This window comes from Microtus pennsylvanicus, chromosome 2 (genome assembly GCF_037038515.1).
Source record: "Microtus pennsylvanicus isolate mMicPen1 chromosome 2, mMicPen1.hap1, whole genome shotgun sequence".
NCBI lineage: Eukaryota > Metazoa > Chordata > Mammalia > Rodentia > Cricetidae > Microtus > Microtus pennsylvanicus.
Window position 1 is genome coordinate 39,660,420 of NC_134580.1, and position 18,959 is coordinate 39,679,378.

General features: G+C 49.4%; 1 protein-coding gene across 1 annotated transcript in view; it reads left to right on the forward strand.

The window, feature by feature from the left end:
- The window catches only part of Ndrg1 (N-myc downstream regulated 1), a 40,283-nt gene extending 23,059 nt beyond the window's left edge, over positions 1 to 17,224 (forward strand). Inside the window, exons 5-16 of the mRNA XM_075960881.1 lie at positions 408 to 528; positions 2,594 to 2,656; positions 3,356 to 3,416; positions 4,637 to 4,723; positions 6,558 to 6,614; positions 7,890 to 7,993; positions 9,422 to 9,478; positions 10,251 to 10,302; positions 10,960 to 11,007; positions 12,004 to 12,039; positions 12,491 to 12,542; positions 15,480 to 17,224. Of these exons, the coding sequence (XP_075816996.1) occupies positions 408 to 528; positions 2,594 to 2,656; positions 3,356 to 3,416; positions 4,637 to 4,723; positions 6,558 to 6,614; positions 7,890 to 7,993; positions 9,422 to 9,478; positions 10,251 to 10,302; positions 10,960 to 11,007; positions 12,004 to 12,039; positions 12,491 to 12,542; positions 15,480 to 15,721 (980 nt within the window). The 3' untranslated portion in view covers positions 15,722 to 17,224. The remainder of the gene's footprint in view (positions 1 to 407; positions 529 to 2,593; positions 2,657 to 3,355; positions 3,417 to 4,636; positions 4,724 to 6,557; positions 6,615 to 7,889; positions 7,994 to 9,421; positions 9,479 to 10,250; positions 10,303 to 10,959; positions 11,008 to 12,003; positions 12,040 to 12,490; positions 12,543 to 15,479) is intronic.
- The last annotated feature ends 1,735 nt before the right edge of the window (positions 17,225 to 18,959 follow it).

Sequence of the window (18,959 nt, forward strand, 5' to 3'; positions counted from 1 at the left end):
CCAAGTGGATAATTCTTGTTTGAAAATCAAGATGTCCCAGATCCTACAGCCTGGTAGTCCCAGAGAAGTGGTTATGCCTTGTACTAGCCCCATGGCGATCTTGCAAGGAACTTAAAGCCCACCCAGTTCTACCCTATACCAGATCTTAGCTCTGACTTTTTCCTGCCTCTGTCATCAGAGGGAGGCCTGGAGATGAGGTGGGAAGAATTGTATCTTTCGTTTGAGATAGGGTTTCATTCAGTACGTGAAACTGTGGTCTAGAACTTTCTGTGTGTAGATCAGGTTAGCCTCGAACTCACAGAGGCACACAATTCTTGGGAGCTCTGCCCTGCTGCTGCTAAGTGAAGGAGTAACTGAGTGTGCTTTGCTGTAGCCCCCTCTCCTAACTTCTTTCTCATGTCCTGCAGACAAGACCTGCTACAACCCCCTCTTCAACTCTGAGGACATGCAGGAGATCACACAACATTTTGCTGTCTGCCATGTGGATGCCCCTGGGCAACAGGATGGTGCCCCTTCCTTCCCAGTGGGGTAAGAGCAGAGACCTTCACCCCAGGAGCAGGTGGGGCTGCAGGTAGAGTGGGAAATGTCAATCAGCATAAAATAAAAGTTAGCTATGGTAAAAATACTAGGTTTATTATTTCTAAGCTGGGCATGGTGACGTGTACATGGAATCGTACGTAGCACTTAAGAAGCTGAGGCAGGAGGTTCACTAGTTTGAGGTTAGTTTGGACTCATTATAAAACCATCTCCAAAAAGTTTTTTATGAAGAAAAGAAAGAAAACCCAAAACAATATAGCTTATTTCAACAACTTTTTATGGCTACCGTGTGTTTAACATGGCATTTACCCTTTAACTTGTTCCTTTTTCCATTTGTGTATGTGTGCTATGCACTTATGTGTGTATACATTTTTATATGTAGGAGTGCATGTGCATTTATGTACATTTATGTGTAGATAGCCAAAGTTGATGTTGGGAATCACTCCCTAGGCTACTTTATTCATTGAGTCAGGCTCCCTCTATCAAACCTGAGTTCACTAATAATGGTTAATCTCCCTAGCTGCTTTGCTTTACGGATGCCCTGTCTCCACCCTCTGTGGCTGGAATTACAGGCAGGCCACCATGCTTGCCCAGGATTTGCAGAAGGTTCTCAGGATCCAAACCCTGGTTCTTATGCTTGTATGGCTAGAGCTCTAACCACTGAGCAATCTCTCTAGCCCTATTTGATGGGATATATTGTAACATGGTGTGCGGCAAGAGCTTTAACCATTGAGCAATCTCTCCAGACCTATTTGATGGGATATATTGTAACAACTGCTGAGCAATCTCTCCAGCCCTATTTGATGGGATACATTGTAACAACTGCTGAGCAATCCCAGCCCTATTTGATGGGATACATTGTAACAACTGCTGAGCAATCCCAGCCCTATTTGATGGGATACATTGTAACAACCGTTGAGCAATCTCTCCAGCCCTATTTGATGGGATACATTGTAACAACCGTTGAGCAATCTCTCCAGCCCTATTTGATGGGATACATTGTAACATGGTGTGGCGGCAGTCATTCTCCAGATTCTTCCTCTGTCAAGATGGAGATACTGTGTCCAGTAAACTCTGACTCCACATGCCAGCTTGGCTGGCTTGAGACAGTTGTGTCTCCTCTGTGCAGACCCAACGGGGCAGTAGAGAAACCCTTGACAGGGAAAAGGAAAAGGGGAGGGAGGGACATGACCGCTGCCATGCTTCCCAATGACAAATGCCACTTAATCCTTATCAGCCAGTAGTCTGTGGCTGAGGTTATTAGCTTATTCTTGGTGAAGATGCTAAGGCATGGAGAGGGCTTCAGAGCTTACAAAAGGCCACACAGTAGAGATAGAAAGTTGGGCTTCACTTCTGGTCTACACTAGAGGCTTCTGTCTCTGGTCAATCAAGGTTCCTTGTCCAGGGTATCTTTTTGTCACTGATTCCAGTTCTTTCAACTTTTATCAGTGAAGGGAAGGAACACCTAGCCCCTCAGGGTCAGGCCCAGACATAAAGAACTTGTTCAACAATGGGGTACAGTGAACTCTTAATCAGCTGACAATACCAGGGCTTTCTCTGCTAAGTCAGCCTGGACAAGTGTCTGCAAGATTGGGGGGGGGGTGTCATGTGGAGGCTCTTACTCCCCAAGTGAAGCCTCATGATGCTCCTAGGCTTGCCTTTCTCAGAGAAAAATGTGAAGTTTATCTGCAGATTAAGATGTAAGGTGTGTGTCCCCAAGTTTACCAGGCAACTTCAGTGTGCCTAAGGTAGAAAGAACATGTTGGAACAGGATGTGGCTTTTCCCTGCTCTCTGGAATTGAGACTAGGTGACATTCCCTATCTTGGTTGTCACCAAAGCAGGATTGGGGATAAGTGGCTGTCTCTTCCCTTTTGGAATCTACTTCTTGCTTGGGAGTGTCTTCACACAGTGGATGCCAAGGGGTGGGAATATCATGCCTGTATTGCTCCGTGGAAGGGTTAGCTGGTGTCTGGGCTTTTAGAATATCCCAATATGGACAACTTGTTTCTTTAAGGGTCTGGATTCTCAAGCTCTACCTCTCCATGTCTCTCCCAGGTACATGTACCCCTCAATGGATCAGCTGGCTGAAATGCTTCCTGGAGTCCTTCACCAGTTTGGGTAAGAGCCAGGGACTCTTTCTTCTAAGCGTGTCAGCTTGGTCAGAAGGAAAGGTACGGCCTCCTTCTCTTCCTTAGCCTGACCACTAAAATACAGATTGGAATTCTCAGATGAGTCCAAAAATGAGCTTGCTGCGGCTGGTACCCACTGCTTCTCCCAGCTCAGCACCACTCTTTGTCCTATGGTTTTGCTTCTTTAGTGGCCCCAATGCCCACTTCGTCCTTGCTTTCTTATCCCATAGAACCTTCTGGAATAGTGTTCTTGAGAGCTTGGCTTCTGTCTCCAGATTCTCATTCTGCCCCTGCAAACTCCTTTTCCATTCTCACCGGAGCCTCTCCTCGGGTTAAACCCTATGGCTCCCCAATTTGTTCTCACTCCAAGTTTCAGAGTCCAGAATAAAGCATGGAAGTGGGGTGAGGCAAATTCTTCATGGGGCTTCCTGTAAATGCTCAACATCTCAGAGTCTGGCTGCAGCAAGGGGGAAAGGAGCAAGATGGAAGAGGCTCCCTAGGTCACAGCTGGACTTGGAGGGCACATCAGGGCTGCCTGCCTTTCATGGCATGAGCTAGCTTGTTGGCATCCTCAGCAAAGATATCTAAGGGGCAGAGCTTTTCAGAGCAAGTGAGGGAAGTTGATAGGGGTAAGCAGGGGCTCTATCATGTCTCCCTTCAGCTACCTGAATGTCTGTTTGGTTTCCAGGCTCAAGAGTGTCATTGGCATGGGGACAGGAGCTGGCGCCTACATCCTGACCCGCTTTGCAGTAAGTTTCTCTACAGTTTGTAAAATTATATTTAAAAAAAATTATTTAGGTGCTGGGGAGCTAGCTCAGTAGGAAAGAGTGTTATCATGCAAGTGTAGAGACTTGAGGCCTGGGGTTCAAATCCCCAGAACCCATGTAAAGACAGACATGGCTGCAGGTGCCTGCAACCTCAGTATGGAGTGGATTGGAGATAGGTCTCTGGCTGGCCAGCCTAGCCTAAAAGGTGAGCTTCCTATTTGATGAGAGACCCTGTTTCAAGGGAACACAGTGGAGAGAAACAGAGATAGATTCCGGTGCCTTGCCCTGGCTTCTTCATGGTTATGCTCTGTGTATCTATCTGCACGCTGGTGTATGTAACCCACACACAGACCCACAAATAAATAATGAATAAAATTTGAAAAGTGTTTAAAAAAAACAAACAGGAAAAGGAAATGAGCCGTGCTTCCATTTCCCAAGGGAGAACCCCTGGGGCCCTTGTGGCCTGTGCCTCATCCTTTCATGCTAACAGCTGAAATGCCACTGGTAGACAGGGTCACTGGCCTTGCTTCCTGAGTAGGAAATGTGGATGGTTTCCCTCTCATAGCTTCCTCTGATCCTGCATTGTGTTAGCTCAGGGTTTTGTGACCTAGGTCCTCTGGGATCCTGGTGGAGTCTACGTAAGAGTCAGACACATAAATGTGGCATACCCACTGCTGGCACTATGGGTAGCCTTTGTGACTTTTCCCTAAAGTGGATCATGTCATCCAATGCAAGGTATTTTGATGCCTGCTAAGTGCAGCGCCTCGATAGTGTTCACGCATACTGTTAAAGTGCAAACGAGTTTGGGCATCAGCTTCAAGTAGATGCTGGATGGGTCTTAGAGTCCTAAATACATATGCATTCCAGGTGACAGAGCCAGAGAGCATTACTGGGCCCTTCTCACTCTAGGGTGGCTTGGCTGTTGCACCATTGGACATCTGAGATAGCCGAGGCTCTGTGAGGTGAAGGGACATGATTGACAGGTCCCCAAAGTGTGAGTGCGTTCTTTCTTCTTCTACAGCTTCTTCCTTCTGCTCTCGTGAGGACCTGATCCACTTTTGCCTGAGCTAGACCCTCCGTTCTGCACTGACAAGGCCAGGGAGCCATCCACACCTGCTCCAAGTTTCCCCTGTTGTTGGCTTCAAAGCCTCAGTGTTTTTCTCTCTTGAGTGTTATAGCTCACGTTGTGTCTCTGATTGCAGCTCAACAACCCTGAGATGGTGGAGGGCCTCGTGCTCATGAATGTGAACCCCTGTGCGGAAGGCTGGATGGACTGGGCTGCTTCCAAGGTGAGATTTGGCAGGGCAAGGCAGGCAGGTGGGGTCCCAACCTCCCCTTAGGGGAGCGCCTTCTTGGCCCTACTAGTCCCTTTCCCCACCGCCTAAGAGAGCAACCTTCCCTGGCCCTGTTTAGGCTAGCAACCATTTGCTGCTGCTCAGATGAGCTAAGTAACTCTGCCCTGGCTGCTGTCCCAAGGGTCCCTGTTGAGTCTGTTGATTTATTTTAAAACAATAATTATTGCTTTTCTTTTTCCTGTGAAGTCCCCAGTGATTTCCAAGGATAGGGAGAAGCTTCCAATCAGGGTGGGATAAAGCCGCTCCGGCTGGAGTGATTGGTCTCTGATTGGGATGGTGGTTTTGTTAGTATGGGCAGCTGTTGAGAAAGCAGGCATGAACTGTACCCATCCCACTTCCTGTCTGCTAGATGCTGTGAGTCTTCCTAAAGCATTGATAGTCCTGTCTCTGCCTGTAGGGCAGCCAGGAGCAAAGCATCCTCCCTGGTTTTTATTTTATTTTCCAGCCCAGAGAGGGACATTCCATTTGGGCCCACTTGGCTGTTGCTCAGCTGTTCCGAGCCAAACAAGGACGGCTGGGGCACTGACCTCCAGCTGAGACAGGCTGTGGTTTCAATGAATTCCCCATGCCTGTCAAGGCCAGAGGGACGGACATACCTAGGGGCTTTAGTATGCCAGGCGTAAATGCCAGAGTCTGTGATGCCTGGCAGCCATATTGGATCCTTACTGTGGGAGCCTTGCTATGTCCTGATGGCATGGTTTTTAACACCTCCAGTTATAACCAAGAGACCTGAGGTTCAGGGCCTTCAGCCAGTCTGGTGCTCTTTAGCTTTAGGCAGCCGTCAAGCCAGTCCAGGATCCTAGGTCAAATGTTCATCTTTCTTACCACGTCTAGCCAAACAGGGCTACCTGTGATATCTGACTTATCTGTCAAGTACCCACAGTGCACACGTAGCATTTATACAGCTCCTGTTGTATAACTGGTGGTTTGGATTTTATGTCATAGTCTGAACATTTATTGAGCATCAGCTGCAAAAACTACTGGGCTTTTAGATCCTGCTGTATACAGTCTTTTTGGAGGTGCTGTGGGAATCATTAGTGACTTCAGAGACTTCAAGGAATTCACAGACCAGAAACCAGACTGGAGGGGAGAAGCTGGGGGATGATGGAGGAGGAGGAATTAGGGCCAAGTGTACCCTGCCTAGTGGAGAAGGGAGGTCATGCGTTGGGGTGATAGGGCCGCAGTACTGAGGACTTGGGAGCAGGGTAAGCTTGGCCTCGCTAGGCTGTGTTTCCACCCCACTTGCTGGATGTCTCCTCTGTGTAGGCTCTAAGAGGGAGGAACTGGATGGAAAGCCAGGCCTGGTCTGCCCTGGGTTGTAGGTTCAGAAGGGGACCAGAGACAGAAGCTTTTCTGCTACACAAGCGGTTGTGTGAGATAACTGAGTTCTGCTGAGGGAAGGTTTGTGTGGACTCACATGTTTGGAGGGTTTGGTCCCTATGGCAAAACCAAGTCATGGCAGTAGGCCAGCTTGTGGCTGGTGGCAAAAATGAAATAAACTACCTCCCTGCCCTGGAGGCCTACTGTGGACCTCAACCTTTTAAAAGTTCCCCCTTACCTCTCAATAGTGCTAAGCTAGTGAGCAGGTCTGTACTAAATTGGTCTATGGCATCCATCCCAGAGCCAAGCTCTGGCCAGGCTGTCATGGCGACCTGGGTGAGGCTCAGGGAGCCAGGTGTTACTCTGCCCCCAGGGCCCTGAGCTGGCTGACTTTCTTTTTCTACTGCTAAGTTCCAGTTGCCAATTTTTCCTCGTTCTCCCTCCACAGATCTCAGGATGGACCCAAGCCCTGCCAGACATGGTCGTGTCCCACCTCTTTGGCAAGGTGAGTGGTGGGGGTATCTTGCTGTCCTCGCCGAGCAGTTAACCATGTGGCACCCGGCACAAGGCCACATGGGCAGGTGGCACACACAAGGTACAATCAAGGGGTGACCCAGGCTGGAGTCTGTGAATTGTGTAATATCAGCTCACAGTCAACAAGCCACTCACACTGCTTTCTACCCACCCCTCTGGAGAATTTCATACATGTGTACAAGATCTTTTGATCAAATGTACCCTGAGTTTTTCCCCTCCAGATCTCCCTCCCAACTAAATGTGTGTGTTTTTAAAAATTACTAGATCCTGCTTGGGCTGCTATTATAAGCAAGAGTATAGGGCTATCTGCTGGCATGGGCAGCCTACCTGGGGCACCATCCTTGAAGAAAACTGATCCTCCTCCTTCCCCCCAGCAGCCATCAACAGCCAATGGCTCCTCAGCCAGGGGTGGAGCTTCTCGATAACCTGTCTTTGTTGAAGCACAATGTGCGGCCTATATTTGATCAAATCCATCAGACCTCAGAGTGACTAAGATGGCGGAAGTGTCCTTCACACACCCCTTGTGTCCTTGAACCTCTTCTCCTCCCAGGCACCTCTGGTCTGCTCTCTGTCACTCTAGATTTGTCCTTGAGTCCCATACTCTCTGTGGCTGAGTATGGGATGAGAGAGGATATGTATTTTTGGCTCACATTCAAGTTCAATGTCTGGAAAACCCCTTGGTTGCCCAGACTCCGCAATGCATCGCTTTTCTGAATGGGGCATTCTCCGCTGCTGAGGTAACGAATGTGATGACACTTTGATGTCCCCTGAGTTTCAGGGCAGCAGAAAACATCCCCCTTTGTTTTGGGGTCACCCTGAGCTTGTAATTGAAATGACTCCGAGCAACTCGAGGGTATCATCACACAGTTCAGACTGTCCTCAAGTCCCTGAAATCTGGCCGATGCCCCCAAGTTGCAGCTGTTCATTTTGGTCAGATCCCCCAGGTGTCTGTCATGGCTTAGCCTCCTTGCTGACAAACGTTTCTTCTGATCCTATAAGTGACAGGACAGATCGCTCAGAGGTCTACCGTGAAGCAGGAATCCTGAGTTTAGATGAGGCTCCTGAGGGAAAGCTGGACCTCCCTGGTGGAATCCTTCTGGGTGCCCATCGCTGTCACTCAGTAGTCTGCACTGACCACCACAGACATGCCATGAACCTACATCACAGTTGTCTCTGCCTCAGCCATGCTCTTCCTCCCTACCGCTGGGGCTTGAGCAATGACAAGCCTTTCCCTCTGTCCCCACAGGAGGAGATGCACAACAACGTGGAGGTGGTGCACACATACCGCCAGCACATCCTCAATGATATGAACCCCAGCAACCTACACCTGTTCATCAGCGCCTACAACAGGTAAGAGCCCTTGGGCAGGGGTGGGCTTGGCCATGTCTAACTGGGGTCCTCATCTGCCTCCTGCAGCAGGCCTGCAGTGGAGGAGAAAACCAGGGCTGTACAGCTGGAGGTTAGTAGAGTGGAGTCTGGGGAGGACGATGCTGGGTGGATGCTGCCTGGCCCTTAGCACTCAGTGAGCTCTGCCAGGATCTGTCTGATGCTTCTATCCAGACTGTGGGACCAGGTGAGTAGGAACTAGCTGAGCAGTCAGGGTGGAGAGTTGAGGCCTGTGCCCAAGGCTAACTAAGAGTAAAAGCTGCTGTGGCAACAGAAACCGTGGGTATGTAGAACCCTGGAGGCTGCTGGGAAGCTTGAGGACCTTGTTAGGAGCTTTCCTGGGGAGGGGACTACACAGGGTTATTAGAATCAGTGACGGATTCTGGAAGGCGCACTCACGCAGCCTGCAGAGGCACTTCTGCTGTACTTCCAGAACAGGAGCCAGGAGTGAGCCTTGCATGCATCTAACCTAGGACAGTGCTTAGGACTTAAGCTCCTCACAGTGAGTTTGCATTTGCAATGACCTTAGCATCTCTGATGGGCTTTGATGCTCTTTTCACGATCCTGTCAGCGTCTCAGTGCAGAAGACCTGTGGCATTCTCACTGCTGTCTGAAGATGCAAATGGGTACCAAGAAGAGGGGGGTGGGCTCCTGGATGGACAGTGGGAATCACAGGAATGAACTGGTGCCTGCACAGCAGCCAATGGAAAGGGGCTGAGACCATTTCCTGGAGAGGAAGCAAAACACAGAAAGGTTTAGTGTTCTTCACAAGGTCACACAGCTAGGAAATGGCGGGGTATGATTTGAATGCTGCAATGCTGGCTTTGGTCTCAGAACTTCAGAGGGCAGAGGGGTCAAGTGTTCACATGCAGGGACCAGGTCCACCCTGGACCTCTGCTAGCACAGTGGGACACTAGTGCAGGCTTTGGGACACAGAGAGGACAGGTTTGAGTTTTAGAGATGGCTTCTTGTGTTGAGGCTTCAGAATTGCTGGAGACAGCCTCCAGTTAGGAGTAGAGGGGAGGGGTGCCAGAAGGCCATTCTGGAGCTTTTGCAATGGTGGGTGGTGGGTGGGGGCTCTAGGTAGGGGGACAGGGAGGCAGAGACATTTAGTGAATACCTGCTTTGTTTTCCTGTAGAAATAATATTAACACTGATAAATTCCAGGAAAAATGAGGAAGGCTTCATTAGAAACGAATGAGACCTGTTGACTCATAATTACTTTTATGGACACTAAGTGGTCCTGGGGTTTTGAGAGCTACATGAACCTCATAAAGATGATCTGTGGGTCTTCTTCTAGAATGGTCTAAGGTGGGATCTCCAGTACTGGCATAGTGGGAGTGGCTTCTGGGACAGGTCTGCCAATGCTAACAATGTTCATGTTGTCTACAGCCGACGGGACCTGGAGATTGAGCGGCCAATGCCTGGAACCCACACCGTCACCCTGCAGTGAGTGGCTTCCTTCCCCTCTGTGGCCAGGCTATCATGCTCCACTCAGGGCTGCTGGTGCAGGCTTCTGCTGGGTACCAGAAATGCCCCCGTAGGGTGGAACACTTTGGTAGAGATGACTGACCGTATCTTACCCAAGTGATCTGACTTAAACCTCTCCTTGTGTAGCTGGAGTCAACATTGGAGCAGGGAGTTTGCGACCATAACTGGAGCCTTTGAATCAGGAGGCTGACTGCCTCTGTTAAGCACATTCAGCACCAGTGGCTAAGTTAGGCTGTGCTTCCCAAAGCCTAGAGCTGAAAGATACAGGACCTGGCATGAGTGTTCTGTATATTTAGTAGTCAGTGGTTGCAGCTGACACATTCTGCTGGCAGTGATGGTGTCTTTCTATGGTTCTCCGTGTGCACCACACTGTTGAATACTTGTGGATCTGGTCAGTGTCATTTTCTTTGTCATTCATGCCAGATTGTTTTTGTTCTCTTAATCCCTGGAAAATTCCTATTCCTCCTTCCCCAGGTAGAGGTTGCCTTGGAACAAGCATTAAGACACAGGAATCATTGGGCTGAATTTTTTTTTTTTACCAAGATAGAAAAAACTACTAGCCCACTCTATTCAAAGTTCAAAACAGAGGATGCTAATGTAGGGACATCGAGGTGCAAAAGGTGCTAGGAAATCTAAGTAGCCTTTTAGAATCCTGCTGCAGCCCAGAGTCTAGCGTGTGGGAACCTGAAGCTGGTTCCTGGGATGACTCCTCTTTCCCTGTCCTGTGCAGGTGCCCTGCTCTGCTGGTGGTTGGGGACAACTCTCCTGCCGTGGATGCTGTGGTAGGTATCAGTTCAGCAGACCCCGGATGCTCATCTGTATGAGTTTCTCTGCATTTCCCTCCCAATGCAAGGATATTGTTTAAATGCCATGCCAGGTTTGGAGCAGAGCTCAGGTCAGCTTCTCAGTGTGGCCCTCAGTCCTGGCTGCCCGGCCAGGGCACCTCAGCTACATGGCAGGATTAAGGCTAGGCTTCATGGCTAGGCGTTCTCCCCCAGTCTCGGCAACAGGTGGGCTTTTCCCTTAGCAGAAAAGCAATGCTTAGAGCTGGATCATGCAGAGCTTTCTGCCTCGGTGTCCCCTCTAATTCTCACCTGCAGTGTTAGGGAGATACAGAGAGAATGCCTGCTTCCGGACATCCCCACACCTGGGGAGATGTGTGGCATGAGGTTGTTAGAGTCCAGACCGTTGCTCTGCCTCTCCAGTGCTCCACAGAGCTGGATGTAACCTGTTTGGCTTGTCTCCCGGTCACAAAGAACTAGTCATGGCAGGGCCAGGCTCCAAAATCGCAGGTGTTGAACAAACCAATGCCCACCTTCTTTCTTCATGACTGATGGGACGGGGGTGTTCCGGATGGTGGGGCGGAGTACAGGGGAGACCAGGGCACTCCTGACTTCAGCTATGAGTCAAGCACTCACCTAGTCTTTCCTCTTGTGCAGGTGGAATGCAACTCCAAGTTGGACCCCACGAAGACCACCCTGCTCAAGGTATGAGCAACAGCAGGGCTGCAGCTGGCATAGTTTAGAGGCCCCCAAATGTTTTCAGACCTGAGCCGAGCTAGTTGAAACACAGGACTGTTCTAAGAGTCTTGAGAGTGAGGGTTTGGAGTTGGGTGTCATGCATATCCCGGTATTCCCAGCACTCCAGAGGCAGAGGCAGGAGGATCTCAAGTGTGAGGCCCTCCCAGATGACACAACCTTTTTTTTCTAGGCTAGCCTAGACCGTACTTGAGACCCTGCCTCTGAAAGGGAAGAAGGAAAGGACACATGGAGACAGGGAGTTAGTTAAGAAAGCAAGCAAGCTTGGAGCCAATCTGAGGTTGCAAAACAAAGTGGTCCATTCTGGGGACCATACTGCAGGGGGGCTACGTACTTTTGTACATGCAGGTGGAGGAAGACAGACTGGGACACAGGACCAGAGTCTCCTTTTCCTAGGATGGGGCAAGGACATCCCTGCACCAGAGGAATACACCACACCCCTGTGTAGTGAGAGGGTGCGAGGCTCGGCAGCCTCCTCTGGCAGTGTCCCCTGAGTTCAGTGTGATTGCTGCCTTGTGCTGGGTTAGAGTTCTGCAGAAAACCCACAGCATGCAGTCAGGGCTGTTTGCACCCCTAAAGCCACCTGTGAGTGGCAGCTGTGCCTGGGTTGTGCCACAGGCTCAGGCTCTTTCCTGAGGATCTCCCCCCTGGTATACTCTGGAGGCCAGGATCTTGAAAGTTCCATAAGCCGCCCTGGCTCCCTAAGTGACATAGTTGATCCAGGTGTGCTCTCAGGGGTTACATGGAGTGCTCTGTGGGGTTTGTTGCTATGAGTAAGCATCAAGGAGTAGTCACCAAGGAAGATAAGGGATTACAGTCAACAGCAGCACCCACCCACAGTCAACCCCTTTAGAGCAGAGTCGGGTGGGTAACCCAGGGGCAGAGCACAGACTGCCGCAGCTATGATCTAGGTGTTCAGTGCTAACCAGCCTCCCTCCCTTCTAGATGGCAGACTGTGGCGGCCTCCCGCAGATCTCTCAGGTGAGTGAAACTGTGGCTTTCTCACTCAACACCTGTCGCCTCCCACTGGTGGGGCGTGAGTGCCTTTGTGACCTAAGAACTCCCTTTTCCCCACTCCCTCTCTGTGGCATCTAATGGCAGTTTATGCATATATTCTCATAAAATGTGCTTTATAACTGTGGGTTTACTAGATCTCCATCAAGCAGCTTTGGGGGATTGGGTAACTGAGGTCCGCAGGCTTAAGAGATTTGCCAGATAAACCTGGCTTGGCCATGGGGTCAGAATCTTGGTTGTCTTGCTCTATCTAGCCAGGGGCTACTGGGAGCTCAAGCCCAGAAAAGAGGGACAGAGAGACTATAACACCACAATGTGGTGGCTCTGCCTTGGACAGAGCTCTGGCTTGCAGAGACAGATGGCCGATGCTGATCTGGACCTCCAGAAACTGACCGCATATTCCCTCTCTTTCCTACAGCCCGCCAAGCTGGCTGAAGCCTTCAAGTACTTTGTGCAGGGCATGGGATACAGTGAGTATGACACTTTGGGCACTAGGCAGATGTGGGGATGGTAATGTCCCAGCTAGAGGTATGGGGCGGGTGGAGGGGGCTCGGTCATCTTGGGTAGCTTTAGTTCTTTAGCATTAGGCAGGTTTGAGAAAGGAGCCATCACAACCACGCTGGCTGAATGAGGAATGAATCAGCAACCAATTTGGTTTCCATGCAGCCCACATCACATAGGACGTCGACACAATTAAGATGGTGACAGTGTCTCTGAGCAGTGTGGTCTCAGGAGACCTCGTCGTGTATCCAGCCCCTTAAATGAGACGCCATTATGTGTGCATGAACAGTGGATCCGACATTTATTTAGTTTTGCGTGAGAATCATTTAATGATTATTTGAGGACAGGAGTGAGACAGAATATCCCTCCCTATTGGTCAGGCTGGTCTTGAACTTATAATATCTTCCTTCTTCAGTTTTCCAAGTGCTAGGATTACAGAGAAGAACGGCTATCCTAAGCTATGACTGTCCCTTTAAATCCCTCTCCCCTTCAAAAAACAATGGCCAACAGATGAACAAGGAATGCCCCTAATTTTGACATGCTTGCTCAAAAGACCAGAGTTGTAGCAAAAGTGGGGAGGAAGATTAGTACATCTTCCCACTCCCTTCATTTATTTAACCATCACAATAATCCTGCATGGGAGGGCCCAAAGGCTGGTGAAGCCCCAGCTCCATGTAACAGAGACCAGAGTGCCTGAGACCAAAAGCATACCACCTTTTTGCTAGGTCATTAAGTCAGGGAACTGAAGGACCGAGCAGCCTGCTTTAGGGACTTCTTTCTTCCTGCTTCAAGAGTAAGTGTGTCACCATGTGGCCTCTTTTTTCAGAAATGCCAAGCTGTGACCAGGACTCACAGGTTTGGCTGGGTTGCCTTGGTTGACACTGGTTGATTGACGTGTTGGTTACGGTTCTGGCCCAAAGCAGTTCTTGCGGCTCTTCCTGCCTGCTGCTTAGAGTTACCATCCATGCGAACTTCTTATCTGGAAAAGTCTAACCTCGTGTTTCTTCCCTACACCACCCACCCATTTAGAAACAGATGGGCCTATTTGGTGAAGCACTATGAATTCCCCATGGGCCTTCACCCGCACTTGCTTCTCAGCAAGACAGAGTGAGGCAGCCTGATGTGAGTGCCTCAGATGAGGTCCATGTCCCCAGCTGTCCCTCACCAACAGAACACATTTGCCTGTGGACCTCCCCCTCCCCCAGCATGCTTTCCCTAGTGGAAATGGGTGAAAATTGTCAGGTAGTCCAGTTTCTCTTGCTGGGGGTGTATCCCAGCCTGTTTGCTGTGTATTCTGGAAGGGAAAGAAGCAAAAGTTAGGCCTTGGTTGTTCCCAAAATCTGTCTCACTTCTGTCTCCCAGTTCAGTCTGACAAATAGGCCTTGGAGAGATACTAGTAAGAGCCACAGCAAAGGCATTGCTGAAAGAGGAGGTTCTGGCTCACAGAGTGTCTTCCTGTGATGCTGGCCTCATAGGTCCCGTCCATTGTGTGCCTGATGTCATAGGAAATTACCATTTCCTGGTGAGGTCATCAGGACTCACGGATTTGGGTGGAGAAATAAAGACTCAGGGTAAAAAACATATGAGCCACAGATGTGCACTGACCCCAGTTCTTCCTGAATTAAAAATGGGCTGTCAGTTGTGTGGTGGTCCACTTTTGTAACCTCAGTATTTAGGATGCAGAAGCAGAAGGATGTTCAGTGAGTTCAAGGTCATCTCAGACACATAGAGTTGGAGGTCTGCCTGGACTTAATGGATCCTTACCAAAAAGAAAGACAGAAAGGAAAGAAGGAAGGAAGGAAGGAAGGAAGGAAGGAAGGAAGGAAGGAAGGAAGGAAACAACATCGATTCTTTAAGAAGGGAATTCAACTGAGCAAGGACTAATCCAGTTATCCAAATGTGGGTGTCTGCTCTAGGGCACTGCTTCATTGGGGAGTGGCATTAATCCCCCCAGTGAGTATCCTAAGAGACCCCCCCCCCCAGATAGGACACTTAAATATCAGGAATGCATTTTCCAACAAGCCTCAGAGGCTGCAGGTATGAGGTCAAAGTGTGGTCAGGGCTGGCTTACTTTGCAAGACCTTTTCTTGCCTGCTGACTTCTGTTGCATCAGTCAGAGGCCTTGTGTGGCTTGTGGCTGCATCACACCAGTCTCCATCCATATGGGTTTGGCCCTCTGCTGTTGTTGTTGTTATTATTATTATTATTGAGACTGCTTTTGGTTTAGGGCTCATCCTAATCTAGAAGGATCTCTTCTTAACTAAGTATCTCTAAAAAGTATTCCAAACAAGGTCGTATTCTGAGGTTTTAAGTGGGCATGGATTTGGGGGAAGCGCTGGAACCCCAGACAGGGTGAGGATCGTTTTGTTCTATTCTGTCAGTCCCCTGCTGTGTCATGGGCAGTCGGTGTCTTGCTGGAGCTTGAGAGCTAGCAGGATCTTAGAAGGTAGACAGACTGCTAACATCTCCATATGAACCATGTGGTGAGACCTTGGGTCCTTCCCGGGATGGGCAGAGACTAGCCTTGCTGGCCTCCATGTTCTCCTGCCTCCTAACAGTATGTTGCAGAGAAGGTTCTGTGACCATACGAAGGTCTTTATTTTGCAGACAGGGACAGGAAAGCTTCAGAAGTGACTCTCCTGCAGCTACCCAGCTAATAAGCACATAACAGACTGTAGCTCATACCCATAATGGCTCTGGTCTCTCGCCATGTGATCGTTGTATGCCTTTCCCAAATCTAGGTCCTTTGTGAGGAACATAGAAGGTGGATGGCCCCAAGAATGAAAGCAATAGGGAAGGGGCGTACATTTGGGTTCTTAGAAGGACACCATGGCTGAGACAGGGCTACGGTCCCACACCTGTAGAGGCTTCCCATATCCTAACCACATTGTTTTCTATGTTCCCAGTGCCCTCTGCCAGCATGACCCGCCTGATGCGGTCCCGCACAGCCTCTGGATCCAGCGTCACATCCCTGGAGGGTCCCCGCAGTCGTTCCCATACCAGCGAGGGCCCCCGCAGCCGCTCCCACACCAGCGAGGGGTCCCGGAGCCGCTCCCACACCAGTGAAGATGCCCGCCTCAACATCACCCCCAACTCGGGTGCCACTGGGAACAATGCCGGGCCCAAGTCGATGGAAGTGTCCTGCTAGGCGGTCTGCGCATCAGTCGTCCTGGACTGGTGGGCTCTCCCTTAGCACCCAACCCCTGCCTGTCACCCGCCACCCTGCGCTAATGCGGTATTAATCCAAAGCTGCTTTTCTACAAATGAACTCTGGCGGTGGCAGACCCAAGCTGTTCAGGCTGCTACCCGGGACCAGAGTGGGTGGTGGTGGACAAAGGAAGAAGCAGTTCGGAGTTCTGTTCTGCTAGCAAGTGGCCGCGGTGGCCCCTCTCTCTATCCTCAGACAACAAACTGCCAAAACTAAGAAAAGTAGACCTGTAACACTGCCTAGCCCAAGCCCAGGCTGAGCCAGCAGCATCCTGGTTCACGGGCATTTTGCCAGCCCCTCCCCCCTGCTTCCTGTTTCCTCACCCACTAAACTCCTTCCTGGAAACAAACTTATTTCTGATTTGAAAGAGGAGTGAGGCAGGGAAGTTGGGAGTCTTATTTTAAGAAGGAAAAACAAGATGAGGAGGGAAAGAGGTGGGATCTAGGGCAGGTAGAAGAAACCAAGTCCATACAGTTCACTTGAAGGAATTGGATTTAAAGTTCTGGATGCCAAAACCCACAGCCTGTTTTTCTGACAACCTTTTAATTTGCAGGGGAGACTGGTTAAAAAAAAAAAAGTCCGGGCTATGTAAAGAAAGTGATCCAGCAAATATTGGATGTCACAGTGGTTTAAGACTCCTGCCCTACAGCCTATCTGCCCCACTGTCCTTGGCTCCCATCCCACAGTGTGAATGAGTGGGTTACACCTTTGTTCCCGGGGAAGGTGGTTTTGATTTGTAGTTGCATTCCTTGAGACAGAGAACTCAACAGGTGACAATGATCCTTGTCTGGGATGAGTCTCTAAACTGGGAAGGGCTGGGGTTGCAGTAGGTATAGGATTGGGTGATTTATAGAAGAACCCAAGTGCTAGAATCTGGTGGGTGTGATTTCAGTGAATGCTCCCGTTGACATCTGGGGCTGGCTCTAAACTTGATAACTAAATGTCTCTCAACTGGCCCATTGCTGGTTCTTCAGAGTGAACCATGTACTCTGGTGGGGGATGGGCTGAGAAGGTGGTTCCAGAAGCTGTACATTCCATGGGAAGTCACTTGCCTCTCCTGCTGCCCCTCTTCCTGCCCTTCCTGCTGACCGGGTTAGTGGTGATGCCAGCCTAATGCCCACGCCCTGTACTACTGTCTTGAATCTCACCGTGGCTAACCGTGGACTTCCCTATAGGAAATGTGGTCAGATTAGACCTTTGGAAGTCAGTTATCAAGGCCTGGTGAGGAAGGTAGTCACGCCCTATAGGAGGCGTGGGAGGCAAGGACCAGTTTACCCACCAACTCCTACCATGGAAGCGTCCTCCAGCCTTGTAGAGAAAGATCAGGGATCCAGACCAGGGTGCCTGAAAGAGGACAAGAAACCATTGTACACGTCTTTCCAGGGCAGTTTCTTAATGACATGTTTGTATTTATTTCCAGACCAATAAATTTGTAACTTTGCAGTGGCTTGTGTCTTTTCCTTCCCTCCCTGTGAGGGTGTGTGGGACACTGTGAAACAGGAAGGGGTGGAGCTTTACCCATGACACTCAGAGCCCCTGTGTGCCCCTTACTGTTGGAGCTCTTTGCCACAGACTGGTACTGGCCAGTAGAAATGGCACTGTCAGTCATACGGGTTCCTAAACTTTCAGGTAGTAATACTGAAGAAAGAAGAAACAGGTGAAGGTAATTTACATATTACATCCCTTTAGCCCAATATATCTAAACGATCACCATTTCTATGCAAACTGACAGACACATCTTTTTCTGTACTAAGGAACCTCCTGTGTAGTCAGCCTAGCTACACACTAGGCATCCCATAGCAGGTCACCATAGTGATGAGAGGAAAACGCTGTAACTCCTCACTTTATTAAGCATTTTGTAGTTAATGTAAAATCTATAGACTATGTGTAGTGAGTTTCAGTCAGTTTTCTGTGGCTATGCCAGAATCCCTGACATAAATATCTGGAGGGTTTATTTCAGCACACAGTTTTTGGAGTTCAGTCTGGTTGGCTGACTTGACCACAGTGACCCTATGGTTCAGCAATCATGGTAGCAGGACTATGGGAGAGGAAAGTGTCACATAATGACAGCCAGGAGGAAAGAGCAAGAGCTGAGACAATGAATATCCAGAAAGGACATACCTGAAAAGCACTTCGTTTTTCCCAATCAGGCCCCGCTTTCTATGGCTGACCACCCCTAGACAGTCCATTCAGTTCTGAATCCTCTGATGGAGTAAACCCACTCATGGTCAGTGCCCTCCTAGTTGTACTGAGGACTAAGCACGTGAGGGTTTCAGTTTTTTGGAGCAGGTTCAATTTATATCCAAGTCATTGCTCAATCACTCCAGAGACTCCCCATTACAGGTCCTTGGGGCACTGTCTCTAAAAAGCGAACACTAGTACCTCACTTTTAACTGGGTCGGACACCAGCAGGATGGCGCTGGTTCTCTCTTAGTGTTTCCTCTGTATCATGGAATACTTCATGATAGAACGCTGTGTCTTATTTTATTATTGTGTGTCTTTTTGCAGGTCTTTCTTACTTGAAGCTGGTTTCAGAATTAAGTGTTTCCATGAAGGTCACTCACTTGAGAGCTGTGTAGGGTTTTTCTCATCAGGAGGATGGCCATGGAAATCAATGCCTCTTGTTGTGGAGGTGCACAGCTGTGCTCTTAGAGTCTAGAGAATAATCTCTGTGCTGTTGTTATGGTTTACTTATTTTTCAAGACATAGTGTCTCTCTAGCCTGGAATTCATCAAGTAGGCTAGGCTGACTGGCCAGAGTGTCCCGGTGATCTTTCCATCTCTATCTCCCTAGCACTGAGATTACAGGCATTCACCACCATGCCTGGTTTTCTAAAAAAGTGTTTTATGTGTATAGATGTTTGCATGACTATACTTCATGTGTGCTTGCTTTGTGCCTGTGGAGGTCAGAAGAGGGTGTCAGATCTCTCTCTCTCTCTCTCTCTCTCTCTCTCTCTCTCTCTCTGTGTGTGTGTGTGTGTGTGTGTGAGAGAGAGAGAGAGAGAGAGAGAGAGAGAGAGAGAGAGAGAGAGAGAGAGAGAGAGATTGTGGAGATTGTGTTCTTGGGAATTGAATTCAGGTTTTCATGATTACAGGGCAAGTATTTTACCAACTGAGTCATCTTCCAAGCCTTCAGGTGCCTTTGCCACATGCCAAGGACATGTGCTACAGCATGGATT